General features: G+C 41.8%; 1 protein-coding gene across 3 annotated transcripts in view; it reads left to right on the forward strand.

Annotated features, from left to right (window-relative positions):
• slc9a5 (solute carrier family 9 member A5) overlaps nt 1-26,271 on the forward strand; it is a 223,689-nt gene that overhangs the window by 121,181 nt on the left and 76,237 nt on the right. For all 3 annotated transcript variants that reach the window (XM_048547227.2, XM_048547228.2, XM_048547229.2), the window contains exons 4-9: nt 5,350-5,428; nt 6,202-6,379; nt 8,634-8,854; nt 10,340-10,542; nt 20,757-20,846; nt 22,863-22,933. In XM_048547227.2, the coding sequence (XP_048403184.2) occupies nt 5,350-5,428; nt 6,202-6,379; nt 8,634-8,854; nt 10,340-10,542; nt 20,757-20,846; nt 22,863-22,933 (842 nt within the window). The remainder of the gene's footprint in view (nt 1-5,349; nt 5,429-6,201; nt 6,380-8,633; nt 8,855-10,339; nt 10,543-20,756; nt 20,847-22,862; nt 22,934-26,271) is intronic.

Raw genomic sequence — 26,271 nt, forward strand, 5'->3', positions numbered from 1 at the left:
AAGCAGACCCTCAGGGCATCAGCTCCTCCTCTGACTTACAAAGCCACAGATTCTTCACTGGAAGCAGTGACAATGCTGCCTCCTTTAGCCCTCACCAGCTCAGGCTGAGAAAGTGTAGGAACACAATCTGGTGACAGCCTCCCTGTGACAGCCTGCAGCTGTCTAAGGAAGAACACTCCACCCCCCCCCCCCCCCCAACTACCACCACCACTCCCCTCCCATTCAGGCTTCTGGCAGTCGGAGGCCTGCCAGAGACCAGCTACCTACCCAGGCCTGGGCAGGAGAGGAGCCCCTAGGGTCAGTCATTAATAACTTCATTCAAATGCACAAGCATAGGATCAGCAGGCAGGTTTTTCAGAGACATTCAGGAAACTGAATCAGAGGTTGGAGGTCTCCACTGAAACTCCCTGTATTCTGCAGTCACTGGCATGTGATAGTCTGGCTCCATCCAGGGACAGGTTGGTGACTGCTGTGGAGAGCTAGGTCGGGTATTTTCAGTGTCTTCAGGACAGAACTCCATCAGTCCAGTTATTGGTGCTCACCAACAGGGATCGAGGGATCTTCATCTCCCTGGAGGTGCCTGTTCTGCAGAAGATAAGGGCAGTGACATCTTTAAGAGTCACAGACATACAGCAAGGAAACAGACCCATTGGTCCAACCACCCTATGCCAACCATTATCCCAAACTGAACTAGTCCCACCTGCCTGCGCTTGGCCTATATCCCTTCAAACATTTCCTATTCATGCACTTACCCGAATGTCTTTTAAACATTGTAACTGTACTCACATCCATAGCTTCCTCTGGAAGTTCATTCCACATACAAACCACTCTCTGTGTAAAAAAATTGCCCCTCATGTCTTTTTTAAGTCTTTCTCCTCTCACCTTAAGAATATGCCCCCAGTCCTGAAATCTCCCACCCTAGACACCTGCCATTCACCTTATCTAAATCCGCCATTATTTTATAAACCTCTATAACACCACCTCTCAACTTCCTTCTCGCCAGGGAAAGAAATCCCAGCCTGTCCAGCCTCTCCTTTTAACTCAAACCCTCCATTCCTGGCAACATGCAGATGGAATTTGAAGAACATATTGACCCCTCGTCTCTGCTCAGGACAGTTCAGAGATGCCCAGTCCACTGTACCTCCATCCTGCCTACAATCCCCAGCCTTGCGACAGGTCAACTCGAGTCCGGTGACCTTGCATCTAAACAGGACACACGAATGTAGCACAAATATCTCTGGGGTTGCCTGCTCTAAACTCGAAGGCCAACAGGCTGTACGGTAAGGCAGATTCTTCCCACCTCAGCTACAGACCCTAGAACTCAACCAAGACATAGTGGGAGGTCAAGGAATAAGCACGCCTTCTGAGAGCACATAGGTGGCAGGGGTGAAACCTCAATATAAATGCGTAATAATGTACATAAATATATGTTTGCTTTTCAGCATGAGCAAGTGTCATTTTAGCTACAGCTGTAAGAATCAGAGTAGAGGCTAGCCATCTTCAGTGCCATATATTGTTCTAACCCAGTCTGTGTGGTAGGTATCTTTCCCATAGTACCCTTACCAGCATGAAAGGATTGAATGAAGGAACTACAGACATATTGTTGACTTAACCATAGCTTCTATTAAACAACAGAAAACGTATAAAAAGACTAAATTGGTCAGCTATATTTGTAAATAGCATGGAATATGCTGGAGAAACTCGGCAGGTTTGGCAGCATCTGTGGAGAAAGAGATTGAGTTAATGTTTCAGGTCCAGTGTGACTCTTTACCGGATGTTATTAAAAACTATAGAAGGGTCAGTCGGACTCAAAACTTTGACGCTGTTTCTCTCTCCACAGATGCTACTGGACCTGCTGAGTTTTTCCAGCATTCTCTGTTCTTGTTTCAGATTTCTAGCAGCCGTAGGATTTTGCTTTTGTGTAGGTCAGTGCATGAGGTCCACGTGTAGAATTATGTGATGACAGATGTCTTTGGCCTGCCCTGTATGAGTGTCTGATTAATATTATTGCCCTGGAAGGGGCTCACATCATGCAAAAAAGTAGAGCCTATACCCTCAAAAATGAGAATGGTATGGTGGCAGTGATTAGCACTGCTGCCTCACAACACCAGGGACCCAGGTTCAATTCCAGCCTTGGGTGATTGTTTGTCTGTATTCTCCCCGTGTCTGTGTAGGTGTGCTCTGGTTTCCTCCCACAGTCCAGAGGTGTGCAGGTTAGGTGGATTGGCCAAGGGAAATGCAATGTTATTGGGTAGGAGAGTGGGTCTGGATGCAATCTGGAATGATCTTCAGAGGATTGGAATTGGCTGAATGGCTTGCTTCCACTGTTGGGATTTTATGATTATAAGGCACTTACTCCATAAGGAAGCAGCCATTTTCCATTTCAGTAATGCACTTGTGATTTAGATGAGAATGGATAGCACAGCTAGCATTTCACGGAGTTAGGCACTGTCTCAGCCTCAGTCTCAATCATTTCCTCTTCCACCCACTTTCATATCCTTTTCTGCCTTGCCCTCCCTGTAAACCACATTGGCTTTCCTAATGTTCCCATCTAACTGTTTTATTTAACTGCTTACCTCCCTACTCTGGCCCCGAGCCACAGGCATACGGTGTAGCCATGCCAAACATAGTTACGACTGTCCCCTCCATCTAAAGCCGAGGTGATAGTGACTGTCCATGACCACCTGCTCTGATAGCACTCCTTGCACCCCCATGTTGGGTTGTCTCCCAGTCTCGTGTTGAGTTGTCCCCTCACAATTATCAACCCCACCCCCAACCAACTTGGAAAGACAGCCCTGATTGATCCGGAGATCCTAGGACTGGCTGTGATGAGCTCCCCAGACTGCAGTGATTGGGACACCCCAACTCCAACTGGTTCAAAGCCCAAATGATCAGGCTTAGGCCCCTGGACTGATATTAGACAATGTACTTGACTAACTGCTGGAACCCCTGGACTGTTGCCTACTCCCCTTAGGCTTTTGGACATGGCCATTTGGTTGAAGTGTCTTTGCTGTGTACGTGGTATGGGTGTGAGATCAATGCAGCTTGGTGACATGCATCAACATGCCCCACCCCTTGACTAGTCATTGCTGACAACGAGGACAAGCTGCCTGGCTTTGTGACTGTGATAAAAGGCAAGTCAAGACCATTAATACAGCGTGTCTGTAAGGTCTGAATGAGATGACATGGGATAATGACATGAACTGGAAAGGTTTGGAGGGATGTGGGCCAGGAGTGGGCAGGTGGGAAAAGTTTAGTTTTGGATTATGTTTGGCATGGACTGGTTGGACCGAAGGCTCGCTTTCCATGCTGTATGACTCTATGACAAGCAAAAATGGCAAAGTGATACCGTGATGCAAAGTGAGAGAGCTGTAAGAAAGCCAGCAAAGAGCCCCAAGTTGCAGCTGGCTCCAAGGCCTGAAGCTGGTGCCTCTGCCTATGTGTAAAGTGTTCTGGGAGCCATTTCACACAATGTAAGGTGTCACTGCACCCTGAGTGCAGCATTGAAGTGGAGAACTGGATTGCAAGTGGAGTAGAGATGTGCCGTGATGACACCCAGTGCCAGTCTCCAGGTGTGGATGATGGATACAGGCAATCTCCACCCATAGTGTTTGCCCTAAGATGTTGGGGAATACTGGCCAAATTGGGGCTCTGGAGGAGCAAACAGTGAGATGGAGCGGCCAGGTAACAGCTCTAACGTTCATGTAAGGAATTGTCATCAGTCTAGTTTCCCTCCACCATGTGGGAGCCCAGCATCTATATATAAATGAGGGGAAATAGGTGATTTAGAGACATAATATGTGCAGAAAGATTTCTGGTCTCTCAATAGTAAGATTTCTGTCTTGCTATTCAAACATAGGACAGAATTAGACCTTGTACTCTCAATAACATGAGCTTAACCTTTTCCTATCTGATTAGCCTTTGCCCACATTGCTGAGGAGCTGCAAGAATTCTGTCCCTTGTATTCTAAACTTTGCAAAGGGATGCACAAGGAATGGCTCTAAAAAGAATATAATTTTGATTTTCTTCACAAATTGATGATGAGAGCAAAAACAAAAGTAAATGATGTTGGTACAAGAAGAAAAAAATCTGCTTTGCTCTTGCAAATTTCCTGTTTAGAGGTGACCAAGGCTGCTAGGTCACCTTGAGCTAAAAGGTATTGCATCCAGTTCAAGCATCACTGTCTTTCATGGAGCTTCCATATACTGTTGTGAAACACTCAAGATAAAACTACTTTCATAGCTGCCTCTATCGAGGTACAATTCAGTAGGCAAAGTAACTTTGCAAAATTTCCTAGAGGAATTTTGGGTATTAAGTAATTATTAAGTGACTTTTCCAATTTCTGTTTAAGGAAGACTTTAATTTTATAAAAACAACCTTAAGTCATGAATAAATAACTTTATTGTGGAGCAAGTTGCAATTCCAGACTCCCAATTCAGCTCTGCCGCATCCTTCAACGTCAGTCTTATATCGCCAACAGCAATTTAAAGGATTAATTAAGATGGTTGTTGTTAAGACCTGGGTTTTATTTTGAAGTCGTGTGAAACTCACAGGTCAGGAGCTGCTTGTGCTAACCTGGGTGTCAAGCTATCATAGGAAAGGTAAGGCCATCATAGTCCCACCAGACCATAGGACTGGTCTCTCTGTAGAAAGAGATAACTGGTGGTGGTGTAATCTGAGGATCAGCAAGTGAGGGGAGAGGCTGAGAAGGAGTGTCCCTCAACCACATTATTGGCATCACACACCAGACATCCAGCCAACTGAGCTAACCAACGCCTGTCACACTGTTTCAGAACACATTTTAAGGGCAACCTCTGGTCAGTCAGAGATTTTGAGTGTGACAGAATTCCAAAAGGGACAGTATCCTGATGTAAGGAATCTCAGCATATGCTCTTAATAACTGGTTCATAAGGTGCCTTGTGCCAATAATTCAGCACTGAATCAGCAATGTCACTCTCAAGGCATTGTGAGGGATTTGGAAATACCTGGTACAGTATGGGATGCTTTTCTGAGTTGGGGATTAATTTTTTGTTAAATGTTCGTAAAGATTTGTGAAATGAAAGAAGCTTATCAGTCTGTGATATACATAATGTGCTGTCCCTTTCTAAATGAACTAAAGATTCAGATTTTATTTTACAGAATAGTTTAACATCAGCATGCAGAAATCCGTGCAAGATATGTTTCCTTAATTTGGGTGTCAATATTCAAATTAAAGAGGAAAATTTCAATTTTCCTCACCTTATAGGCGGCCTCATCGAGGGGAGATGGACAGCAAAAAAAATTGTCCATTTGCTGCAAATACAGCAGAAGAATCTGATGTTGAATGAATCATTTTTTTCTTTTTTGCAGGTGCTGTATAAAGTGTTTAACTCTTTTGCGACAATTGGCTCAGAAAATATACAAGCTTTAGATTACGTCAAGGGTGTAGGTAAGAAAGTTCAGTCAATCTCCTTGCCTTGTACGAATGAAACAGTTAGCTGAGTCCATCCACTTCAAAGCTCATTCACCCAATCAAAGTTCAGTTTCATCTGGGAGAAGGCACGGAATTGAAGGCAGGTAGGGACGGGCAGCAGGAAGATCAAATTGCGTATCATTACTGCACCGGTCTCATATACTTCATAAAAGCCTCAGTTCACAGGCCTGGTCTGGTTGCCTATCATTTGATCTGTGGTGAAACCAGTCACTGGCTAAAAGGGTTATCCCTGTTAAGAAATGGGGACATTAGTGAAGTTCAATTCATATCACTTGATTAGAATTATAGTGGAATTGAGATGTAATGATGAGTATCGGTATTAGGCATTCACTTCTAACATTCAAAACCTGATTTCCAAAATGCATCTGAAACCAGACGATCAAAGCTATCTGTAGAGGTGAGTGGAGTCTGCCCCTGATGACCACTTTCACCTCTGTTGGAAGGTAATTGTCTGTGAACCCAATGGGTGACAGAATCACTCGAACATCAAAATGAAACCTTTTTGTGCACATCAGCACAGAGATTCTGGACACCATCCAAATAGAAAAGAGACAAAACCACTGCAGAGTATTATATTGGGAAAAAAAATGTTTTGCCACTTTAGCCTGATTGTTACCCAAAAAAGACTTGGAACGTGAGAGAGGTAATTTCCCATCGAGGGAAATGAATTGCCAAACCAGGAACCTTGCCGGACTGCAGCAGGGGCTAAATGTCTGTTTGTTTTCTAGGTTCAATCTTTGTGGTGAGTTTGGGTGGGACTGCTGTAGGAATTGTCTTTGCCTTTGTGCTGGCCCTCATCAGCCGCTTCACCAAGCGAGTCCGCATTATTGAGCCACTCTTCGTCTTCCTGATTGTTTACCTGGCCCATCTCACAGCTGAAATGGTCTCTCTCTCCTCTATCTTGGCGTAAGTGAATTGAACCCCCAATTATTTGTGTTTAGTCATGACAGATTATGCTGTCCAGCAATGATGAACAGGAGAGTTCCTCAATGTTCTGACCACTATCGATTCCTATTTGGTGATGATGTGACTAAGGCAACTAGTGGCTGTTGTAGCAAGCAGTCTAACTCAGCATGAGCAAAGCAACCAGCAGTGACTAGTCCTGGGACATAAACAAAATATGGCTGAAAATGCATTTTTTAAATACTTGAATGAAATCTTCACAAGCCACTGTCAATGCTGCAATCTGTTTGGGATCTGCGTTCCCCATTTAAACTTTTTGCCTTTTTTTTTATAAAAGCAGACTTGAGTGAGATTACTTTGAACCTGCAAAAGGTCAATTGCAGTTTTGTTTTCTAAAATAGAAACACTGAAGTGGCAAGGGGATTTGGGAACCTATGCACACAAATTATTTAAAGCTGGTGCAAAAGGGCTGATGAAATAATGACCTCCACCTTGAGGAGCTGGTTGAGAAAGGGAGGCAAATATACTTCAGTTGTTTAAAACTGTAGGCAGACTCCAATCTATATTTCTGTTATTGGCACTGTGCCTCAGAAAGGATATATTGATCCAACTGTAGAGCAAGGTGCCTTAGATCATGAAGAGAGTTTAGATGAACTTGAATTGTACTCAGTGGATGATCGAAGGTTGAAGGATGTCTGATTGAGGTGTTAACATTTTGAAAATGTTCACTAAGGTAGAGACGGAAAAAACTATTTTATTTGATCGGGGAATCACAAATGAGGGTACATAGCCTTAAAAAACTAAAGCTAGAATTAGAATTAGGATTAGCTGAATTGTCACACGTACTCTCATGAGCACAGTGAAAACTTCACAAGTCACTACTTACAGCACTACCTTAGATACAAAGGTACCTAGGTACAGATTCTTGAGTTCAAATTCTCCAAAAAAGTAGTTAGAAAAATAAAGAAATAAAATGTCCAGCATTACAGACTTTCAAAAGTACAAAATCATGGGAAAAAATTAGAAAAATAAAGGGATGAAAGTTCGGAATAAGACTCATTCCATGATAATATAATAAAGGAAAACAAAAATCAGAAAAGAGAATTGCAGGCAAAGTTGACTTAGTCCGTTGCACTTTTCCCTTTGTCGGGTGAGATATTTTAGATTTAGATTTATTGTCACACTTCTATAAAAATACAGTGAAAGGTGTTTTCTGGTGCCATCTTGAAACACTGAATATAATGCAAGATTTTACTGCAGTAGAAATCTGAAGTTAACTGTCCCAAACAGTGGCAGATGGTGGGACGTTTGGAGCTTTCCAGACTGTGATGATAGATTTTTGTCAGAAATCAATGTGGAGCTATAGCTCGTAAATAGGACCGAAATGCATATTAATCATGATCTATTTGACTGCAGACAAATGAATATCCTACTGCTGTTCCTACATTCCTGTAATTAAACTGGCTGATGTGTGCTCGCAAAATAATTGGGGACTTAAATATGTGATTTGAGCTAGCTTTGGAGATAGCTGAAGATGATCTTGGAGTGTCAGAACACTCCACACTGACCATACTCAGTCACTGTCTAGTAGAAATAACCAGAGAAGTTGGATACTGAACTATATTGCCAGGTCAGTGGAGTTTAAAGAGTGACAGCACAATGTTGAACCTGTATAGTGTTCACTTTAGGTTCTGTCTTGGGTATGGCAGTCAGATCTGGGCACTCAGGTGCTTGAGAAACATTTAACATTAATGTAAGAGCAATCTCTTACATTAGAGGATTGAGTTCTGAGAAAAATTTAAAGATCCACAGACTTTTTGTCCCTGAACAGGAGTAAAAAAGAAAGAAATAAATAAAGGATCTCAGATCTCATATGCAGCTGAAAAGGTAGCCCTGAGTACTATTTCAAATGAAACCACATCTGAGACACACGGGATCTCACTGTAAATCAAAACAGGGTTAATGTAAGGGAGTATTTTGACATAGAAAGTGTGCTTGATCCAGGAATGGTCTTCAGGGTGGGATAGTGTAGCCAGAAGTTGAGATCATTCAAGAACGGTTAGTTGCTGCATTGGATGAGCTGAAACAAATGGCTTCTTGCACTTGTACCTATCTGTGTCTTCTTTGTACTTGCAATTAATTAAATTTCATATAAATGTGAACCAAAATACTTCCAAGAAAGGAATAGGATCCATTATGATATAACTTCAGATTGTCTATGTACCATTGCTAAGAAAAGCTTTGTCTCCACATCCAGTGTTACCTTCTGTGGTCTGTGTTGCAAAAAGTATGTGGAAGCTAACATTTCACAGAAATCTCGCACAACTGTGAAGTACACGATGAAGACTTTAGCTAGCAGTTCGGAAACAATCATCTTCATGCTGTTGGGAATCTCTGCCGTTGACACCTCCAAATGGACCTGGGACACAGGTTTAGTGCTGTTCACACTTCTCTTCACATTTGTCTTCAGAGCAATAGGTAAGTGCTCGTTTCACTTTTTTTCCTACCCTCCAGTCCTGCTCCACTAAATCTCTCAGATAGCCAATGCACACCAATAGTGAGAAGATGTGAGAGTTATTTGCATTTAGTTTCCCTACATCCCTACTAATTTCCCTACAGATGATTTACTTGAGACCCGAAACACGAGGCTAAGTAAAGTTATATCCCACCAGTGAGCAGTCAATATATTAAACAGTTCACCACCATCTTCTTGAGGGAAATTTGATACCTGCTGGTCTAGCCAACAATGTCTACTTGCCATGAATGAATAAAAAGGCAGTGGCTGCTGATATTGGAACAACTAGGAGCTACGCATATGTGCACCTTTGGAAACACTTATGTACACGGTTCCAGACCCTGCACCTCAGTACATGGAGAAGCGGATGGGGCTGGGGGAGAGGTAGGGCAGGATGGTAGGAGAGAACTCAGGCAAAGTGTGCGGTTGGGGAGAGACAGTGAGCCAGGGGTACAGAATGGACACCTGATCTTTGAGATCTTAGAGATCAGGACCAGGTATGTGTCCTGAGTCTGCAAGGATTAATATGCCAGCAGTGAATACAATGCTAGCTCTTTTGGAAAGAGCTGGCTGTGTTGGTGAGCTGGCAAAGCTGGAACAGATAGGGTTCAATGTGAAGTCAGCCATTTTAAATTCAAGATAGATCAGTCAGAATATTTTCTTAGTGATGAGAGATGAGGTAATGTGGAGGAGTTAAAAGGAAATAGAAATTGAAGCACACAAATAATAAAAGCTTGTACATCAGTGAAGAAAGTAACCAAACAGGTAAACTGTGATAATGAAATGTGAGGCTGGATGAACACAGCAGGCCCAGCAGCATCTCAGGAGCACAAAAGCTGACGTTTCGGGCCCAGACCTTTCATCAGAGAGGGTCTAGGCCCGAAACGTCAACTTTTGTGCTCCTGAGATGCTGCTCGGCCTGCTGTGTTCATCCAGCCTCACATTTCATTATCTTGGATTCTCCAGCATCTGCAGTTCCCATTATCACTGAAACAGGTAAACTGTGTTGGCCCTTATTGTCAGAAGCCTAGAATATAAAAGGGGTTAATGCTGTAATGTACAGAGCATTGTTCCATTGTAAAACTGCTTAATAGTTTCTCCTCACCAGTTCGGATGTGGTGCTCGAAAATAGACATGTATAGATAGCTGTTTTATTTAGATCCCAATTAATAAAGTCCAAATCAGTATTCTGGATGGCTTGTAGATTCTGGAAGTAATCTTTCGTGAATTGAATCTAACTTTACGTCAGTAAAATAATAGCAATTAAACTAAAATACGTTCTAGGTCAAATATGTAAATTCTCAAAATTCCATACTGCAGACCTTTAAAATACCTAACTCTGTTGATGTAGAAGTCTTCTTTAAAACTAAGTCTAAGAGCCTTGTCATCTCTCAAAGAATTACTCATGTTCTCCATTAAATAAATTAATTGGTATCTTGTACTCCCAGGGGTAATTCTGCAGAGTTGGATATTGAATCATTTCCGGCTGGTCCCATTGGACAGGATTGACCAGGTGGTTATGACATATGGTGGCCTGCGAGGTGCAGTAGCGTTTGCCCTGGTGATCCTTCTCAATGATCAGACTGTCAAGGCAAAGGACTACTTCGTTGCAACGACAATCACTGTTATATTTTTCACTGTGATAGTTCAGGTAAGTGTGTCTGCATATGTTTCATGGTCATCAGTGACACTGCCCCCAGTCCGTCAGTTTGCCTGCAACATTTTTATGTTTGTATTGAAATGCATTATTTGATCAGGATTGATACTTTTCTTTTACCCTGAAAGAATACTTGCTGTTTTTGGCCTTTCTCTTGTGTTACCAAGCTGATGTAATGTTGCTTTTTAAAGTTTTAAACCAAAATCCATGGAAAATATGACAAGGAAAGCAAAATGAATTTTTGGACATTGATTATAAATTGTAATTTAACTGTTTGCTGGAAAGATAATGGAAATCTTCTTGCTCACAGGGTTTTGTGGCCCGTCACAGTTACTATGACATCTACATGAACCAACAAGGGCTCGGCACCTCTCAAATGCTTGGGCTTTGGGGTACATTGAGGGCTAAATAGCAATGGTGAGGGTGTTGGAAGGCCATTAGAGACAACAACACAAAAGAGAACATGAAGGATGGCAGATCATCCTGGGTCAGGGGTGGACCCTAAAGCCACTCACAATGTTAAGATCTTACAAACTTCAACCCACAGCCAACAGCACAATAATGGCACAAAATGACCACAACTGCAACTGGAGTAGGCAGAATAAATTGCTGTTTTTCCTCTTCAAAGGCAGTGTAATGTTGTTTTGACGCCCCGCTATGGTCAATCACACTAATTGTGCAACCATTGACTCAGTAATGTCACCCATCTGGCACCAAATCACACTTCATCAATGTTGTACAAAGTGTGAAGGGTAGTTCTTGTTTGCAGCATGTAAGATGGGGTGCAGCTTGGCCTTAAGCGTGGTAACAGTGGTGTGAAGGCCTCAGGTAAGTGCTAGCAGTGGTAAGCACTTCCTGCTTTCCTGCCATGCAGTCATACAAGGCAGGCACCCAAGAGTCCAGATGCACAATTTGTGAGGTGAGGAGTAGAAGGAGGCTTGACAAAATTGCCAGGAAGCATGGCAGACTAGACACTCTGCATGCCATTCGAGAAACTCCTTACCTGAAAACGGAAAAATTCAGCCCACTGTATGGCACAGAATTAGGCCATTCAGCCCAATTCAGTTTATCTAATTAATTCTTACATTAATCTAACTAAGACTCCTGACCTTCCGCTCTCTGGTGCTGACCGTTCTGTATTCAGCAAAAGTCTCAGTTTTATCCCTCTGTGTCCCCATCACAATGAATCTCGGGCATGACAAGAGGCTGAACTGTTTTTCCATAACCTTTGCCTCCATGCCCATTTCTTTGGACTATGGTCCTCTCTCCATTCCACAGACCCCCTTCGCCTATCTCCAACACCCTCCTTCCACCCGGACTCCTCCCTCTGGCCATTTATCTGCACTTGATCTGTTCATTAAAAACTGTCAATGTGACATTGATCGCCTCAATTTCTCTGCCCCACTTACCCACTCCATTCTATCCTCCCGTGAACTGACTACACTCCATGCTGTCAGATCCAACCCTGGCTTTGTGATTGAGCCCACTGATAAGGGTGGTGCTGTTGTTGTCTGGCAGACTGACCTCTACATTGCAGGGGCTGAGTGCCAGTTCTGAGATACCTCCTCATTATCTCCCCCAAACTATGACCCCACGATGGAACATCAGGCCATTGTGTCAACTATGGTCACTAACCTCATTTCATCTGGTGATCTCCTCCCCACCTTCACTGGCCTTCAAGCTGATAGTATTAGCCCAACCCTGCACAGCTGGCTTCTATCTCCTTCCAAAAATCCACAAACAGGACTGCCCGGGCAGACCCATTGTTTCTGCCTGCTCCTTCCCCACAGATTCATCTCTTGCTACCTTGGCACAGTCTTTTGTCCCCAGTCCAGTCCCTGCCCACTGATTCCTCTGACACCTTACACCAGGGTCGGGAATTCCCGTTTGCGGGCTCCAGCCGTATCCTCTTTCCAATGGACAAGCAATCCTTTTACACGTCCATCCCCCATCAAGCTGGTCTCAGGGCTCTCCACATCTTCCTGGAACAAAGGCCTGACTCATCCCCACCCGCCACCACCCTCCTCTGCATGGCTGAGCTTGTCCTCACCCTGAACAACTTCTCTTTTAACCCCTCCCATTTTCTTCAGGCCAGAGTGCTGGGCCTTGGGTACCCACATGGGCCCGAATTATGCCTGTCTCTTCGTGGGATACATGGAACATTCTTTGTTCCAGTCCTATTCCGGCCTCCTTCCACAACTCTTTCTCCAATATATTGATGATGACATCGGTGCTGTCTCCCTCTCTTGTCTGGAATTGGGAAAGTTTATCAATTTCGCTTTCAATTCCCACTCCACTCTCACCTTCACCTAGTCCATCTCTGACTTCTCCCTTCCCTTCCTCAACATCTCCGTGCTAATTCCTGCGGATAGACTAGCCACCAACATCCACTGTAAACCCACTGACTGGCCGCAGGGCTCCAGCCAAGCTCAGCACAAGCTGGAAGAACAGCACCTCATTTTCCGCTTGGGGACCCTGAGGCCTTCCGGACTCAATATCTCATGTCGTTACCCCAACCGCTGCACACCAGGCCTTGTTATCACATAGTCTGCCAAGACACCCAACCCATTGTTAGTCACTAACAGTCTCCATTAACAGCTATTCACCCTCCTAGCCAGATCGTTATCCACTCCTTTGTCTATTCTCTTCTCTCTTTGGGCTTCATCCCCACCTATTGTCTACTCCGTATCCCCTACCCCCCACATTATCGCCTGCATATAAACCAACAATTTCCTCGCTACCATCAGTTCGAGGATGGGGCAGTCAACCCAAAACATGAACTCTGATTTCTCTCCACAGATGCTGCCAGACCCACTGTGCTTTACCAACAATTCTGTTTTTGTTTTTACAGTATTCACAGTTCTTCTAATTTTTATTTAGCCCTCATGTTGGGTTCCCCAATCTCACTACTTTCTAGATTAAAAGAAATTGCTTTTCTAACACTCATTAATGACAGCTTTATGTTACTGGTCTTTCACATGTCAAGACATCTTTTCTACTGTTAGCATATCTTTCATAATCTTAAAATCCTGTCTCAACCATTCATCTTCGAATGAAAAGAATTCCACCGTTTGATCTTTCCTTTTCGGTGTAACCCTTCAATTCTGTCTCAAAATCTTTTTTTTGCACTTCTATATTGTTTTTATATATCTTTCATAATATAGAGCAAAGCTATTTATACATTATTCCACGTACTCTAGCCTAGGTTCACAACAACTTTAGTTAAATTCCCTGGAAATAACACCTCATTATTTCTTGACCTTATCAATCTATACTTGCTCGCTTTAGTGATTTATGTGTATGTATCCTTGGATGTAACTGTACCCTCAGTTCCATCTCCTCTTCCATCCTTATTTTCCAATGGGCATATGTCCCCTTTATTCTTCCGATCAAAATGATCCGCCTCCTGAATATCTGTATTGAAATACACTAGTCGGTCACACAGCCACTCTACATGTTCATCCACGTATTCCTGCTTTTTCCAACGGTCCTGCTCTTTACTTGCCACAGCCTTTGTTTTGATGTCATCTGCAGATTATGAAATTTTGCTTCTGATTCCTCAGTTCAAATTGTTTCTGTAAAGTGATACCAGCATCATTCTTGCAGAACATCACTTCTCATTTTTTTGCCAGCTTGGCTTGGGTAATCATCTCTAAGCTGCACTGTCTGTTCTGTGTTTTGTAGTCAGTTTACTATCCATTCTATAACTTTTCCTCATCAACATATATTCTAACCTGAATAACAAGCTGCTCCTGATCTGCCTTACTGAATGTCTTTTGGAAATCTAAATATGTTACATCTACTTTATCATCCTTATCTGCTCTTTCCATTACTTTGTCAAATAATTCAATAAGGTTGGTCAAGGATGATCTTCCATTTTGAAATCCATGCTGACTACTCTTTGGTACACATTCAATTTCTAGATGTACCATATATAGTTATATTCAGAGAGATATAGATATGAGACTTCTAGTAGGTTGTATCATTTTAATAATAGAATGAATGTATGAGATTAATTTGTACAGTTTGTCTTCAACTATGGCTTCTCAGTATTCTCAGTTAACTTGAAGTTAGCTGATTAAGCGCAACACAGATTTACAAAATGACACCTGTCCTGAATTGGGATAGGTGGAAGCAGGATAGCAAAATGCATATATTACAAGGTAATAAAGAATCAATAAATCAAAGTTATCCCTCTCCTCTGTAAGCTATGTCAAATTGCCCGTGGACCTAAGGGGCTAGTCATATCTGGAGCTCAGCCAAGCATTCAGTTTGAGGACTTGGGGCAAAGCAGATGATATGGCCATTAGTTTCAGCTGTTTTGGTTGATGTAATTCCCGATGACCTCATTGTGAATAAGAATTAAGGAGAGGTGATGGATAGAAGGAATGAAGGGTAGGGTAATTAATGAATTCATGGCTGAATACAGGCTTGGCTGGAGATAAGAGTTTTAAAAAACTGCCTCTGTTGAAGGAATTAAATCTGACTCAAGAGGTTTCAGCAAGACTGACAACTGTATGTGAGGATGGGCATGGAGAACTGGGATTGGGAGAAAAGGAGGTTAAAATGCCTCAATGGAGAAAGGGATGGCTATGAGTCATTCAATGGGCGGGGCAGAATGAAGTGGACAGAGGGATGGGAACTGTCCCCAGGTGAGGATTGGGAAAGAGGACACAGTTACCCAGTTGAGGTGTTGCAAGAGATCGCTAAAGGATTCACATCAAGTGAAGCTATAGAAAAATATCAGAAGGAAGACCTGTCCCACCCGATAGATTAATGTGGTTTGACTAGTTGACTGGATGTCATTCTTCATCAATTTATTGGTGAAGGAGTACGTCATGTTTCAGTGACAGCACTGATGAACATCACTTCAGAGTAATTAGCCTGGGTTTTAATATTCCAAGGAACAAGGCTACATCCAGCCTCAAAGGTGTACAGTAGTGAGTTTGAGCTCATGGTGATGCAGTAAGTAATGAATATATTAACAGTGTAATTAGCTTCAGCCTTCAGCTCATTGATACATTTTTGCTGCATTGTGTTTTCTTTTTTTTTCATTATTGAACTAAGACATTTATAGAGTTTGTTCCTTCCACAAATGTGAGTCTCCATATAAACAAATAAAAATAGCCTGCTCATATATTGTAATTAGCTCCACAAGCTAAATACATTAATTAGATGATGGAAATGGCAGATAAGCAAGCATCTGTTCATGACTTTATTGTCCTGTTAACTATATGCAGGACTAACCTTTGTTGAAAGTGAAGTTTGCTGCAAGCAGCGAAAAGCATTACTTAGGTAACAGCTTTATGTAGAGATGCAGCATAAAGCTGATGTCTCATGTCTGTTGTAGTTCTTGTTTGAAGGCCCTGTCACGTTGCAGATACACAAGTGAGTCACTGAATGATTCAATGATCAGTCAAAATTAAAATAGTCGCTCTGTACATGCGCTGAACATAAAGGAGATTCTGGATCTGGTGCATTTTTCTCCTTTTCCTCCTGTTTTATATTCCCCGTCCATACAGGGGTATGGTTGCACAGCTACAGAAAGCCTGCAATAATCTACTTAAAAGGTCATCCACAGAATTTTAATGCAAAATAATGACTGTTCAGCAAAGGAAGCCTGTCCCAATCCTAATTATAATTTCCAGAAGTGCAGCATTTCACAGGGCCTAGATTAGTTAAGATAAACTTAATATCCTGCTTTATGTATTTTGTCCCCTAAAAATCTCCTGCATCTGGGACCAATAATACTGTCTCCTTCCAGGTGAGGATAATCCACTTCAACACAGACCAGTGGTTAAAACAGCAACCTTTTTGATTTCAATATGACACTTACTCTCTTAGCAATCAATTTAACTCTTTTTTAACTTAATGTTGTTAATTTGTAGCATATGTGTTATGAGTTAGTCAGATTATTTACCTACTATTTACTTTACTTCACCCCAAAATTGAGCAAAGGACCTCAGGCTCTTCAGAAATAAAAGTTGTTTTTTACAGCAGTGAAACTACATGATTTTAACCCAGTTTTGGTTTAGTAACAACTTAAGGCATGCAATATGATACAGCCAGAGCTGGTTCACTTTGGGTTTCTGTGAGACCAGTTCCAGGAATAAATTTCACATCATTTAGGACTGTCACCCCAGCTGGAGCATAACTACAGCATGAAATTTACAGCACATAAAGCAGGTGCTTATGTTTGTTTAACCCTCTTTTCAGCTTATGCTACCTAGCTGTATTAGCGTAGCTTTCCATTCGTTTTTCTCCATGTGCTTACCCAGCTTCCCCTTCAATACATCTATGCTACTCACTGTAATGATTTCAAGTGGCCCTTCAATTGTTGCATGTGGCAATGTTTTCCACATTCTCACCAATCTCTGAATAGAGGAGTTACTTCTACATTCCCTGAAACAATAAAATACTAACTTTAAAACCATAATTTCCATTGTTCAGAGGTCTTCATCAGGAGCATGTCATCTTGTATTGTTAGTAAACAACAGGTGGAATTTGACATCTCCCTGGTGACACTAGAAATATTCTCAATTAGCAAGGTTAGAATTAACAGGGAGTTGTTTTCTCAGTGATCAAATGTTGGTTGGAATCTTAAATAAAAATTGGAAGAACTGCAGATGCTGGAAATGTTGGTAAGAATTTTGCTGTGTTCTTCTGAATTGTTAATTCTCGAATATATTTTAGGTAGGAACATAAATTGAGTATTTCCCGTGCAAATAAAACATTTCTGAGGATTAACAATGTGATTCTGAACGTAACAGGAGCACAGCGGTTAATTCTTTTGTACATTATCACATTCAGTCAATTAGTGTAGAAGCCACTCCTTACATAACAAGTCGCTTCACCATATGGATTCAAAAGGAAGAGTTTCTTTTCTTCAACTGGTGTGTGTGTTTGCATCTTTGCTGAGCAAAAAAAAGGTCAATAGTTTTGTTATACATTAATTGAACCTGGTTGATGAATTTTTATGTACTTTGACTAATTAGATAACTTGCTGAAAACATTTAAATATATATTAATAATATACATATTATTAATTATATATATTATATATGGGATATATGTTATTAAATATATTTAAATACAGTGCAGTAGTAGAACTAATGAAAGACAGTCCAACCTCAGTCATTGCACCACCTCAAACTAAATTCACTGCTCCCCCCACCCAGCGTTTAATGTTAGGTTACTGTGCATGATTGAGCCATTTGTTCACATGGTGTGTGTATATTGTATTTATTTCACCTGCAATAATTCAGAACAAAGGAGAATACGAACATAAGAAAGGATTGAGCCTCGTGGTACCTTTGAACTACTCAACAAGATTATGGCTGATCTTTTACGACAGCTTCAGCTTCCCACTCTATTCCCACTAATTGTTGTAACATCCCCGGATTCACATCATCAAATCCAAATTCAGGGCTGATACGTTTCCTTTACTTTCTGTTAAACCACTCAGTATATCTCAGTTCAATAAATTCAAACCAAACAGAACAGAAATAAGGGATATGGGAACAGTGTGGGAAGGTGAAGCTGCGGTAAAAGATCAGCCATGCTCTTGTTGAGTAGCTCAAAGATATCGAATTGCTCGATCCTTTCTTTTAACAACAAAGAACAAAGAAAATTACAGCACAGGAACAGGCCCTTCGGCTCTCCAAGCCTGCGACGATTGAGATCCTTTGTCTAAACCTGTCATCTATTTTCTAAGGGTCTGTATCCCTTTGCCCCCTGCCCATCCATGTACCAGTCCAGATACATCTTAAAAGACACTATCATGTCTGCATCAACCATCTCCGCTGGCAATGCGTTCCAGGCACCCACCACACTCTGCGCAAAGAACTTTCCACACATATCTCCCTTAAACTTTCCTCCTCTCACTTTGAACTCATGACCCCTAGTAATTGAGTCCCCAGCTCTGGGAAAAAGCTTCTTGCTATCCACCTTGTCTATTCCCCTCATGATTTTGTAGACCTCAATCTCCGTCTTTCTAATGAAAATAATCCTAATCTACTCAACCTTTCTTCATAGCTAGCGCCCTCTATACCAGGCAACATCCTGGTGAACCTCCTCTGCACCCTCTCCAAAGCATCCACATCCTTTTGGTAATGCGGTGACTAGAACTGTACGCAGTACTCTAAATGTGGCCGAACCAAAGTCTTATAGACCTGTAACATGGCCTGCCAACTCTTGTACTCAATACCCCATCTGATGAAGGAAAGCATGCAGTATGCCTTCTTGACCACTCTATTGACCTGCGTTGCCACCTCCAGGGAACAATGGAGCTGAACACCCAGATCTCTCTGTACATCAATTTTCCCCAGGACTTTTCCACTTACTGTATGGTTCTGTATCTCCTGTTTTGTTCTGAATTACTGCAGACAAAGTAAATATGACACATACACCATGTGACCAAATGGCTCGATCATGTACAGCAGTCTAACATTAAAAACTGGAGAGTTTAGTTTGAGGTGGTGTTATGGCTGAGATTGGACTATCTTTCCTTAGTTCCACTGTTTACAATATATATTTAAATGTTTTCTGTAAGTTTTCTAATTTATCTATATTAGTTTCAAAATACACAAAAGTCCACTAACCATTAATATACCACAAAATTATTGATTTATTTAACTTAGCCACAGTGCAAACACACACACACATTAAAGAAGAAAGAAAATAAAGAAATTTCCACTGCAGAGATCAATTTAAAAATGAAGTCTGTGACTAAATGATTGTTAATCTCAAATCAATAGGAAAAAGATTTGAAATGTTCTGGATAGCTTTTGATTTGATGGCCTGGTACATGTAAGTGGGTGCTACTAGATACTTAGAGTTATCTGTGCATTCGTTCAGAAGCAGTTAATTCAGGAGATGTGGAGAGGAAGTCCTCCAGAAGGTTCTTAGGCAAATTGCTCTATCAGTTTTTCCAGTGCTCACAGGAGACTAGACTAAAGTAGAAGTTTTATTTTTCCAAAAAGATGGGAAAGGATGGAAAAAGATGGGTAGCTTCTTTCTGAGCATGCTACATCCCAACTAACATTTACAACAATATCCAAAAAAAATCTCAAAGCTCCAGAGAGCCATAAACCCAGACGTGTGGCTTCCATGTAAACAAGCTCAAACAGTTCCACGGACTATAAAGCTGCAGCTGTTTACTAAACTATATAGTCACTTCCAATAAGTGACTTTCTTCAAAAGGTCCAAACTGACCTTCATTAGGAAAAACTAACTCTAATCATCTTCACAGATTCTCAAATGATTTTATAAACACTTTAATATTAGTCCTAAAACATATTGACTGTAGAAGTACCTATGTAACAGTGGTTACGTAAAACACTCACTGAATGGCAGGACAGTAAGAAGCTCAGAGGAACAGATGGATCTTGGGGTGCTTGTCCACAGATTCCTGAATGCAACAGGGCAGGTTAAGATCACAGTTAATGCATATGAGATACTCCTTTATTCGTTGAGACATAGAGTATAAGAGCCAGGAAGTAATGTTGGACTTGTACAGAACTTTAGTTAGGCCATAGCTTGAGAGCTGTTTATAGCTCCGGTCACTGTGCTTTCAGAAGAATGTGATTGCACTGGAAGGAGATTCACCAGGACATGGCCTGGGTTGAAGCAGCTTCGCTATGAAGAGAGACTGAATAAGCTCAGATTTTTTTTCAGAGCAGAGAAGTCTAAGCGGGGAAATGACGGAGGTGTGTAAGATTATGAAGGACTTGCACAGGGCAGATAGAAAGCAGTTGTTCCCCCTAAAGTCCCTAAGAAATTTTTAATGTTAAAGGCAGGAAGTTAAGAGGGGATTTAAGGAAATATAATTTCACCCACAGGGTGATAGGGGCTCCAGAGTGAAGGTAGTTTTGAAAATCTTAAAAAAATCTTGGTTGAGCACATGAAATTCGTAACATTCAAGGCAATGGGCCAAGTGCTGGAAAGGAGAACTAGTGTAGATTTAGTGTAGTTTTGGCAGTATGGACTCAATGGGCCAAAGGGCCTGCTCCGCACTGTCCGATTCTGTGAACAGTTAATAGTCAATCTGTAGTCTAAAGGAACGTAGGTCATGTGGGTGTGAAATGGGCTGCAGATTCACTATCATTTCTACACATGACCAATTTCACCCCTTTAATTATTCTTTTTATCAATATTGGAGATATCCAAGCTCATCCATTCAATTCTTTTTTATATATGTTCTTTTCCAGGGTTTGACCATTAAACCGCTTGTTAAATTCTTGAAGGTAAAGAGAAGTGATCATCACAAGCCAACACTTAATGAAGAGTTGCACGAACGTGTAAGTATACACGATCTGGTCTTCTTTCTTTCCAGAACCGTAGAATTTTGTTGGTGCGAATTCAATTTTCTGTCCATTAATTTAAAGGTACTGTCTTTTCCTCTATTCTTACGAGAGGATGCTTTAATAATTACTGAATTTCAAGCTACCACCTGGTGCATTCATGTTGGCATATGTGGACAGGATTTGGGTTGTATTATTATCCCAGCTGGCATTATTATTCGACAAGTCAAACACTAGGCCAAAATCTGGCTTGATAGATCATTGTTTTCTTTTATATTCATGAGGTGGTCTTTCACTGAAACGCCAGTTTGGTTTAGACAATAAAACAGAGGTTTATTATGCAGAAGATAAATACACCAAGCTATTTACATCTATCACAAATTTAAAGATTCTGAAACACACAGTAAGATATAAAGCACACTTCCCACCCAGTTAACAATGATGAGTGGGCTTCAGAGGTGGAACAGTCAACATGGGGTCATCCAGCTCTGAGAGGGCAGGAGCCTGCTGAAACAGGAAAGGGAAAGAGAGGCCACTTCAATGTGCCCTTTCAATACTTCCAGTATGTATATTGGGAAGTATCGCTGTGAAATATTCCACTTGGGTCAGGATGGGTGGCCCTATTTGGCTCCTAAATGACCTGATGTAGTTATCCACTGCTACAGGCAGCTAACTGTTCCAGCCTGGGCCTGGCCTGTTCGAACATGGCTTGGAGGTGGGACTGAATTCCAGGCCCATCTCCCGTCCTGTCCCCACTGATGCATAAAATTTCAGCCAGAGATGTCACTGACACTCTACTGAATTAACCAATTTCAATTTAGTCAGGGCACAAACGCAGCCAACTCACCCAGAGGATAACTCTGAATAATATCATCCTTCTTGTCCCTTCTTGTGACTGTGCTCATTGTCAATAAATGAATTAGATGTTTATCATGGAATGGACACGAGTGGACGATTTTTGAAGGATCTTATGCATTTGGTTCAATTGAATAACTATTGATCTAGTTTAACAAGTTGGCAAATCTCTAGGCTATTGCATTACCATTAATACCTGCAGTTTAAAGGAAGAACAGGCCCTAAATCTGATCTCTAGCATCTGAGGTTGCATTACGAGGAAGGCACGGAAATGTCTGGACTAAAAGCAAAAAACTGTTTATGTCGGAAATCTGCAAAAAATTAAAAATTGCTGGAGAAATTCAGCAGATCTGGTGGCATTCTAGCAGGGTCATTGGACTCAAAATGTTAACTCTGCTTTCTCTCCACAGATGTGGCTAGACCTTCTGAGTTTCTCCAGCAATTCCTGTTTTTGATAGGGATAGAAGGGCTATTCATCCTTGTAAGCAGGTGACCAGAGAGGAACCATATAGAATTATATAGGATGATATAAGGTGTGGAGAACTGTGGCCAGCAAAGTATAGGACAGGGTGACAAAATGTCAAACACTGTTGAAAATCTGAACATACTGGAAACACTCTTTAGGTTAGGTTAGAGGTGTGGAGAGAGGGAAGCCAACTGAATTTTCAGCTCAGTGAGAAGTAGAAACTGTTTTGGGAATCCAAGGGAGTTGTGGGATTGTATATGTACAAAAGCTATTAGAAGCAGTAAAGCTAACGGTTCCTGTGACCAGCTGCAGAACCCTGAACATCTACATTTTGGGAGAGTCCAGATAAATGAATCTAAGCGGTTCTTTACCTGCACACAGCGGGCATTACGTGAATTCCACAAAATAGGCTTTTCTGTTTTTGCAGTTAACCCTCACGATAGACAAAGTCTTCTCCATCACTATTGTTACATAAAATTGTCTTTGTATCCCGGTTTCTTCAATGTTACTGTGTTTACGTTTGTTTCCAGTGAGTTTACAAAAAGATTATTTGGAGGTAGTTATTTGGGTGTAGCAGCTATATTCTGCTTCCACAATAATTCATACTTTGGTCAGTCAGTTTAGGAGATATGCATTGAGAGCAAGCCAATTCGTAGGCTTCTAACACCACTTTTTGTTGCTTATATTCAAAGGCTTTCGACCATATTCTGGCAGCCGTAGAAGACATAGTAGGTCACCATGGTTACCATTATTGGAGAGACAAGTGAGTTACAAAATCAACTTTTAATTTATTTGAATTTCTAGTAAATCAACCCAGTGAGGAAAGATAGCTGTATAAGTGCTTTCAAATTATTTTCCGAATAAATGATACTTCACAAGAACAGATTATTTTGCAGGGACCTCTTGCAGGCTGATAATGCGGTAGAACTGCTTTTCCTTCAATATTTTCACTGAGCCATCATTCTCTGAGTTGATTTTCTATCTAATTATCGTTTTACTAATGTTATCTATACTGTGTGTAGAAAAAAAATTGCAGCTCTTAACTTCCAAATGAATGAAACAGATATCTTTCCCATTGTTGGGCTGCGATATTTGCCAAAATCTTTTCTGGCACACAAATTGCCTTTGAATTGTCACTGTTGTAATAAAGTCAAACATTATTGTTACTTAAGGCAACATTGCTTTGCGACAATTGCAGAGTCATTGAGTCGTACAGCACAGAAAGAGACCCTTCGGACCAAGTCATCCATGCCGACCAGATATCCTAGATAAATCTAGTCCCATTTGCCAGCATTTAGACCATATTCTTCTAAACCCTTCCTATTTATATACACATCCATTTTAAATGTTGTAATTGTACCAGCCTCCACCACTTCCTCTGGCAGCTCATTCCGTACATGCACCACCCTCTGGGTGAAAAAGTTGCCTCTTAGGTCCCTTTTATATCTTTCCCCTCTCATCTTAAACCTATGCCCTCCAGTTTTGGACTCTCCAGCCCTGGGGAAAAGACCTTGTCTATTTACCTTATCCATGCTTCTCATGATTTTATAAACCTTTATAAGATCACCTCTCAACCTCCAACGCTCCAGGGAAAATGGCCCCAGCCTATTCAGCCTCTCCCTGTAGCTCAAACCCTCCAACCTGGCAACATCCTCATATATCTTTTCTGAACCCTTTCAAGTTTAAAGACATCCTTCCCGTGGAGTTTGCACATTCTCCCCGTGTCTGCGTGGGTTTCCTCCCACAGTCCAGAGATGTGCAGGCTAGGTGGATCGACCATGCTAAATTGCCCGTAGTGTTCAGGGGTGTGTGGGTTATAGGGGGGTGGGTCTGGGTGGGATGCTTCAAGGGACAGTATGGACTTGTTGGGCCGAAGGGCCTGTTTCCACACAGTGGGGAATCTAATCTAATCTATCGCAGGGAGACCAGAACTGTATGCAGTACTCCAAAAGTGGCCTAACCAATGTTCTGTATAGCTGCAAAGTGATCTCCCAACTCCTATACTCAGTGCACTGACCAATAAAGGCAAACATACTAAATACCTTCACCACTATCCTATCTACCTGTGACTCCACTTTCAAGGAACTATGAATCTGCACTCCAAGGTCTCTTTGCTCAGCAACATTCCCCAGGACCCTACCATTAGGCGTATAAGTCCTGACCTGATTTGCCTTTCCAAAATGCAGCACTTCAAATTTATCTAAATTAAACTCCATCTGCCTCTCCTCAGCCCATCTGATCAAGACCTCATTGTACTCTTGAGGTAACCTTCTTTGCTGTTCCACTAAACCTCCAATTTTGGTGTCGTCTAAAAACTCGCTAACCGTACCTCCTTTGTTCACATCCAAGTCATTTATATAAATGACAAAAAGCAGTGGATGAGGGTGATGGAAAGGAACTTGCTGAACATGATTTTGCTAAGTGATAATGGGAACTGCAGATGCTGGAGAATCCAAGATAACAAAGTGTGGAGCTGGATGAACACAGCAGGCCAAGCAGCATCTCAGGATGATGCTTGGCCTGCTGTGTTCATCCAGCTCCACACTTTGTTATCTATGATTTTGCTAAGGCAGGTTTTCCAGCACACAATCCTGAAAGAAACAAGGCTCGGAAAAACTGGAAATAGGCCGTTCACCCTTTGTCTGGACCTTGATTGGGGTGGTCAGTGGAGGTGTTTAAATCTGCTTCTGTCTGCAAGGAAACTCTAACCAGTTACACACCGAATAGCTGGACCCAACACTGAGTGCAGCTGAGTCTTCAAATGTGAAGAAAGAGCATCCATTAATACACCATGGTGTAGACAGAGCTCACATTGGTAACTTGTTGAGTGTTGCCAGTGGTATCATCTGATGTTGAAGCTAATTTGAAACCTATTCAGTGCTTTCAGTAGAACAAGGGAACACGATTGTTAAAAAAAAACTGCCAAAGAAAGGAAATGGAGCCAAAAATGTTTTTCAGTTTGGGTGAGATTTGCTCTCTCAGCTAAGTAAGAAAAAAATCCCAAGCACAGCAATATTTGTAACTTAATTCATAGTCATTTGCTTGATAAATTATTACTTTGTCCCTCTAATTTTTAATTTCTTATATTACTTTGAACTTTACATCACATTCATATTGCAAATTGGAAATAGAATACTTGGCATAATGACTTTAACCAAGAATAGATTGCTTTAAAACAGGAAAGCCAACAAGCCAAGAAATTACTGTTGGTGTTTTTTTTGTAGTTAATCTCTTTGCCTATTATTTTAGCAGGGAACTGAGTCCATTATTTAAAGTAAATTAACAGATCACTGGGGTCACATAAGACATGATAATAAATCAATAGGCAGTTCATCACCAATACTAACATGAGGAACACTTCACAGAATACCTCCGCTCGGTTCACAACAAACAACTGCACCTCCCAGTCGTGAATCATTTCAACTCCCCCCCCCCACTGTTAGACAACATGTCCATCATGGGCCTCCTGCAGTGCCACAATGATGCCACCCGAAGGCTGCAGGAACAGAAACTCATATTCTGCTTGGGAACCCTGCAGCCCAATGGTATCACTGTGGACTTCACAAGCTTCAAAATCTCCCCTCCTCCTACCGCATCCCAAAATCAGCCCAGCTCATCCCCGCCTCCCTAACCTGTCCTTCCACCCACCTATCCCCTCCTCCCACCTCAAGCCCCACCCCCACCTTCTACCTACTAACCACACCCCACTCCCCTTGACCTGTCCGTCCTCCCTGGACCGACCTATCACTTCCCTAACTCCCCACCTACACTCACCTTTACTGGCTCCATCTCTGCCTCCTTGACCTGTCTGTCTCCTCTCCATCTATCTTCTCCTCTATCCATCTTCTATCTGCCTCTCCCTCTCTCCCTATTTATTTTGGAACCCCCACCCCTTCCCCCAGTTCTGAAGAAGGTCAGAAACACAGCTTTCTTGCTCCTCTGATGCTGCTTGGCCTGCTGTGTTCATCCAGCGCTACACCTTGTTATCTCAGATTCTCCAGCATCAGCAGTTCCTACTATCTCTGAAGCCTATTTTCCAAGGATCTGTATTCCTCTGCTCCCTGCCCATTCATGTATCTGTCTGGATACATCTTAAATGAC

The sequence above is a fragment of the Stegostoma tigrinum genome, chromosome 16 (assembly GCF_030684315.1).
Source record: "Stegostoma tigrinum isolate sSteTig4 chromosome 16, sSteTig4.hap1, whole genome shotgun sequence".
Lineage (NCBI taxonomy): Eukaryota > Metazoa > Chordata > Chondrichthyes > Orectolobiformes > Stegostomatidae > Stegostoma > Stegostoma tigrinum.